The 6,000-nt window shown below is 39.9% G+C and overlaps 1 protein-coding gene across 5 annotated transcripts in view; it reads right to left on the bottom strand.

Annotated features, from left to right (window-relative positions):
- The window catches only part of ETV1 (ETS variant transcription factor 1), a 115,175-nt gene that overhangs the window by 68,459 nt on the left and 40,716 nt on the right, over positions 1–6,000 (bottom strand). For all 5 annotated transcript variants that reach the window (XM_068235091.1, XM_068235089.1, XM_068235088.1 and 2 more), the window contains one exon: positions 2,811–2,864. In XM_068235091.1, the coding sequence (XP_068091192.1) occupies positions 2,811–2,864 (54 nt within the window). The remainder of the gene's footprint in view (positions 1–2,810; positions 2,865–6,000) is intronic.

Consider the following 6,000-nt stretch of genomic DNA (forward strand, 5'->3'; position numbering starts at 1 on the left):
TGGCCACCAAAACAGGAAGTAGGTTGATGTACAGCATGTCCACACATAGAAAATACATCCATACACAAGCAGGCTGTATACAGCATTCCTTTTGAATCTCAAGAGATCATTTGTGTGTTTCTTTCCCCCTGCAGTTCTCATGCACTGAAGTTTCAGGCTGCTCTTTTTTCTCCTGCAAACAGCTTTGCCCTTGTCTGTAATTCGTCAGTATGTGAAAGCCCAGCCAGCTCAGAGGACATTTATCCAGCTTGTAAAAGATAAGAGAGAAGAGAGAAGCTGCTCTAATCTAAATAATACACAGGCAGTGTGCGTAGAGGGGCCTGGAAGGGGGAATTCATAGCAGAACCACAACACTGAAGAACTTGGCAGCCTTCCAGACACAGGCTGACAAGTCTGACAAGGGAAAGATACATTGATTTATTACAGAGACTGTGATAGCAGAAAGTGCTGCAGTAAGCCAGAACACATTAGAATAGCGTTTGGAACTTGTAGGATGATAAAAAACAGGATGCAATTTTTGTTACGGAGTCTCTTTAAAGAGTAACTGTCAGGCTGCAAAAGCTAATTTAAACCTCTATTCTCCTGTGTTAAACAGTTTAGAAGGAAGCCAAAAAGGCAATACTTAAGTTAAAAATCTCTCTTACTTTTGATGTGTGCTGAACAGCAAGGCTGTTATTCCCAAGCTCTTAAGTAGGACGAGAGGCCGCATACCATACTGCAAAGCATTCTGGGGCTACCTCTCCCCACCTTGGGTCCTCCCCTCTGCTGCTAGTGAGAAGTTACAGGCTCATGTTACAACAGCAGCTTGTAACCCAGTCCAGCTCACAGCACTGAAAAATCTCCGGGCAGAGTATACGGCATGAGTCCGCTATTGTTCCTAGCCACATGGCTAATTAATATTCACTGCACAGTAGTGTTGTCTTTTTTCTGAGTGGAATCATCAGGAAGCAGGGAGGACATGACGACACATTTGGCTTCATAGGAGACAGACAAACATGGAACCTGCCATGAGCTGTCAGGAGCATCATTCTCTGCAAATACTATATAAAAATTCTGTGAAATCCAATCGTGGACAGTGAAATGCATATGTAATGTAAGTACAGCCAATCTTTAGCTACTGATATATGTGTTTTTTGTCTCTGAGACCCTTTACCTAACAGCTCCTCTTTAATGTTTTCTATAGGCTGGCAACACACAAAGAGATGTATTCAATTTTCTTAAAAACGAGCAGTGTTAAAATCATCACAAACAATGATCATCTAAACATTTAAAAATTGATCAATTAGATCTTAGCTCTCTCCTTCAATAAATCAAAGAATCACAATTATTTGCACAGATGCTCTCACTGAGTGAATAAGAACTATCAAATTATAATCAGAATGTGCGTGGCCATCATTGCAGGACCTCACAATTCTCGATGCAATAAACCTCGCTCCGATTGGCTGACAGCTCAGGCCAATCAGAGTCTTGGTTCACACCTGCAGAAGGTGACGTTTGCTGCTGGCGCCTCCCAGATTGAAACAGCATCAACTTAAAAGGACAACTGAAGTGAAGTATATGGAGGCTGCCATATTTATTTCCTTTTAAACGATACTCCTTGCCTGGCAGCCCTGCTGATTTTTCTGCTCAGTAGGGTCTAAATTACACCAGGAACTAGCATGCAGTTAATCCGGTAATTTTTTTTTTTTTTTTTTTTTTTGTCGTCAGAAACATCTGGCATGCATGCTTGTTCGGGGGCTATGGCTTAAAGTATTAGAGGCAGATGATCAGCAGGACAGCCAGGCAAATTATTTAAAAGGAAATAAACATGTCAGCCTTCACATCTATCTCTCTCACCTTGGTTTCCCTTAAAGAACAAGCAACCTAACCTAGAAATAAAAAAAACACATATATAAGTAGATAAATACTACTTCTGCTTACATCACAGATGTATTGTGCGATCCACGTAATGATTCCTGTGAATTTTTTTTTTTTTTTTTTTTTTTTTTATAAAAAAGAAAATCCTATTCTAGGCAGCGGCCATCTTGCCAAGCTAATGCTGACATCATATCCTCCCTGACTCTTGTTTTCCCCCCCCCTCCCTTCTCTTGCTCATTGTGTATTCATTAGCTGCCCTCCTCCCAGAGTCTTCAGACACTCCCACTGAGGTGTATACTAACAACTGCACTGTCTTTTTTTTTTATTTACACATCCAATCACTGAGTCACCTCAGCCTTGCTTGTAAACACAAGTAATCAGAGGGAGTTTCTGATAAGCAGCTAGGCAGGGAAATACATAGAAGAGGAGGAATATATTAGAGATAAAAAGAATTCCCAGCATTCAACTCTTTGGCACTGTTTGGCACTAGGGCCAGTGCTCCTAAAGTATGTGATAACTACAAACCATAACAGCAGAAACAGTTTTGAATGCAGGATTAGCATCTTTATCACTTAATACACTCAGACCAGTTGCTGCTGAAATTTGATTTTTATGGTGACAAGACCGCTTTAAAGTAAATAAACAGCATTCCGAATACAAACAAACCACCTGTGCGCGTTCCTGCGCACACACGCACGCCCCCCGCTCAGACGGGAAATGGTGTAATGCAGCTGCAAGCTCCCTCCATTAATGCTGAGGAAGTTTTTTCCATTAGTACTGTATACAGAATACACAAAAATCACTTAAGAAAAAAAAAAATTCAAGCCACATCTGCCATGTTAGAGCCGGCAACAAAAGACGCACTCCCCGAAGCTACCGTCGCTTTAATGGCCAACCCGTAACAAAGTGCGCTCCACATCCACACAGCGTGAGTCACAGCGTACAGTACTTACAGTTATCTGCCTGATAGTCTGGTACAAACTGCTCATCATTGTCCGGCACTTGAGCTGCAGAGAGAGAAAGAGAGAGAGAGAGAAAAAACACAATTAGAGGATATCATTCTTCCATGCCGACATATTTAAAGTGCAAGCACCCCCTTAGCAAAGCCAAATCACCAAATTTGTAAATATTTTCATTGCAGCACTTTACAGAGTACATAGCCATGTCACTGACTGTCCTCAGAGGAGCTCACAACCTAATCCTACCATAGTCATATTCTAATGTCCTACCATATTATTATTATGTATTTATATAGCACTGACATCTTCTGCAGCACATTACAGAGTACATAGTCATGTCACTGACTGTCCTCAGAGGAGCTCACAGTCTAATCCTACCATAGTCATATTCTAATGTCCTACCATATTATTATTATTATGTATTTATATAGCACTGACATCTTCTGCAGCACATTACAGAGTACATAGTCATGTCACTGATTGTCCTCAGAGGAGCTCACAATCTAATCCTACCATAGTCATAGCCTAATGTCCTACCATATTATTATTATGCATTTATATAGCACTGACATCTTCTGCAGCACATTACAGAGTACATAGTCATGTCACTGACTGTCCTCAGAGGAGTTCACACTCTAATCCTACCATAATCATAGAGTAATGTCCTACCATATTATTATTATGTATTTATATAGTACTGACATCTTCTGCAGCACATTACAGAGTACATAGTCATGTCACTTACTGTCCTCAGAGGAGCTCACAATCTAATCCCACCATAGTCATAGTGTAATGTCCTACCATATTATTATTATGTATTTATATAGCTCTGACATCTCCTGCAGCACATTACATAGTACATAGTCATGTCACTTACTGTCCTCAGAGGAGCTCACAATCTAATCCTATCATATTATTATTATTATTATTATTATTATGTATTTATAGAGCACTGACATCTCCTGCACACTTTAAAGAGTACATGAGGCAGATTCGCGAACAATTTAACGATAAAAATGATCAGGAATCGGGCCGCAGTATATGACATCCAACAGATTTCTCGCCAATCAGATTTGATTAGAGAGAGATTGGTCTCTTGGTTGATCGGATGCCAAAAATCGCTAGACGCATGACACCTTTATGCCCGGTACACACGATTCAGCTTTCTAATCAATTTTTCAATCACTTCAATACAAAATTGTTAAGAAATAATCAGAACTCAGGTCAGAACTAATCAATTTGACTGTTAATCTGTCGGAAAATTGCATCATTTGTACAAGACATTAGTCTCCTAGTTCCTAACTCCTAGTTTAAATAGAACAAAAAAGGGCCCTTCACAGTAGTGGTAACCCACCTAACCCCTCTGATCTTCTGGGTCAAGCTGATCCCATCGAGGTTGGGCCTACGCATTGACACCTACACATATATGGTAAATCTGGCCTCTGTAAGTGGATGTGTGCGGCAACCACGCAGCCAACTGAAGGAAACAGCAACTAGATTGGTAAACAGCCGATAGCACGGCCACATACAAAAGTCTGTCAGGTAGGAGGCTATAAAAGGTTACGCATTTACTGCATTTTTGGAGGCAATTTATGAGGGTGGACTATTGCTTTCTATATCTCCACTAGGGAGGTTTTCTTCACCCTCTGACAAATAAACAAAAATAAGTGAAAGAAGCCAAGTTTGCACACACATGCCAACCAACTAAACCAACTAACTCACATAAATACTATGTGCGCAAGCTAAACGTCAAACTGCACAACATGTCTGCATTCAAAAAACAGAGTTGTTCAGAAGACTTGTACACACACGTTCCAACCTGCATGATAATTGTGCAGGTTGATCCATTAGTTGGATCTGGCAAACAACCTGTAATCATCTGGTTATCTGGTTGTTTGCCAGCCGTACACACACCCGACTTATCTTCCAACAGACAAGTTTGAAACTTAGTTGGACAGATTGTAGATACTTGTATGAGGGACATGAACAATGAGTTTCTAACTCCTACTCACTCCAGGGTGTAGGGACTTTTCTAGTGTTGTCTGTATCTCTATTGAGGTTTTCCCTCCCTTCCTGCATATCATGACACCAGTGAAAGCAACTTGCCACAGCTTGGACCCAGATAGCAATGAAAGCCAAGCAGAGGTACTGATTGTTTCTTGCTTTTTCCAAATTAAAAAAAAAAAAAAAAAAAAAAAAGCTTGGGTTTAAGTTGGGCTTGAAATTTTTTCAGATGCAACCAGGCATTTAACAAGCTTTCAAAACTTTAAAGACTTAGGTTTTTAGAAAAGACCAGTAAGGAGCATTTCAGAAGTTGGGCCATACTAAGCAAACCTTGATGAGCGTTGTCCCAATACAAGGTTTTAGAGACACAGGAAGACAGCCTTGAAGAAACTCCTGCTATACAGTAAACCCCAAACACTGAAACCCCCATGAATACCCTTCTACTGCTCTCACTGTAGATCATCTACTAACACTCCAAATCTTTACAGGTACTTCACTAAACTTATCTACAATGGCACTGTTGTAGAATCCTTGTTAACCCTTACACGTGTCTTTTTCCTTGTATTTATAAAAAGGTAGTCACAGGGGGTACAATAAAGCAGGTCTATGGAGTGGGTACAAAAATCATCTGACTCCAACGACTCAGTTTATGAAACCAACTCCAGGTACCCAAAAATTGCTCCGACTCCCCACTCCACAGCCCTGCAATAAACTCCATGGCCCAACCTCCAAATAGGGAGTAGGCCTTTCATTTTGTATAATCTTGTAACAAAATTTAATGACTGCTCTTCCTTCAATGTGATCTACCTTAAACCCTCCAAATCATGTTTGATAGATTCTGGCCACAACCTCAATTTTTTACAGCAACGGGTGAATGTTGGCCAACCACCACTGGGAAATGTGCTTTATAAACTTTGTTTATTTTTATTTTTTGCGAAACTTATAGGAATCTCAAATACACTCAGCCCTTTAGAAGACTTTTTTTTTGCTTCTGCCTTATAGCAAATATGAAGTTAAATAAACAAAATATCATGGCTCATCTTCACTAAACAGCAATCGTTCAATTTAGAAAATACATGTTTTTTTATTTTTTTATTTTAAAAAAATATATCAAATCAAAACTAATACTTTTGTGTTCTCGATAGTACAAACAGATTGGAAAACCACATGCAAAGCAAAG

The sequence above is a fragment of the Hyperolius riggenbachi genome, chromosome 5 (genome assembly GCF_040937935.1).
Source record: "Hyperolius riggenbachi isolate aHypRig1 chromosome 5, aHypRig1.pri, whole genome shotgun sequence".
NCBI classification, from domain to species: domain Eukaryota; kingdom Metazoa; phylum Chordata; class Amphibia; order Anura; family Hyperoliidae; genus Hyperolius; species Hyperolius riggenbachi.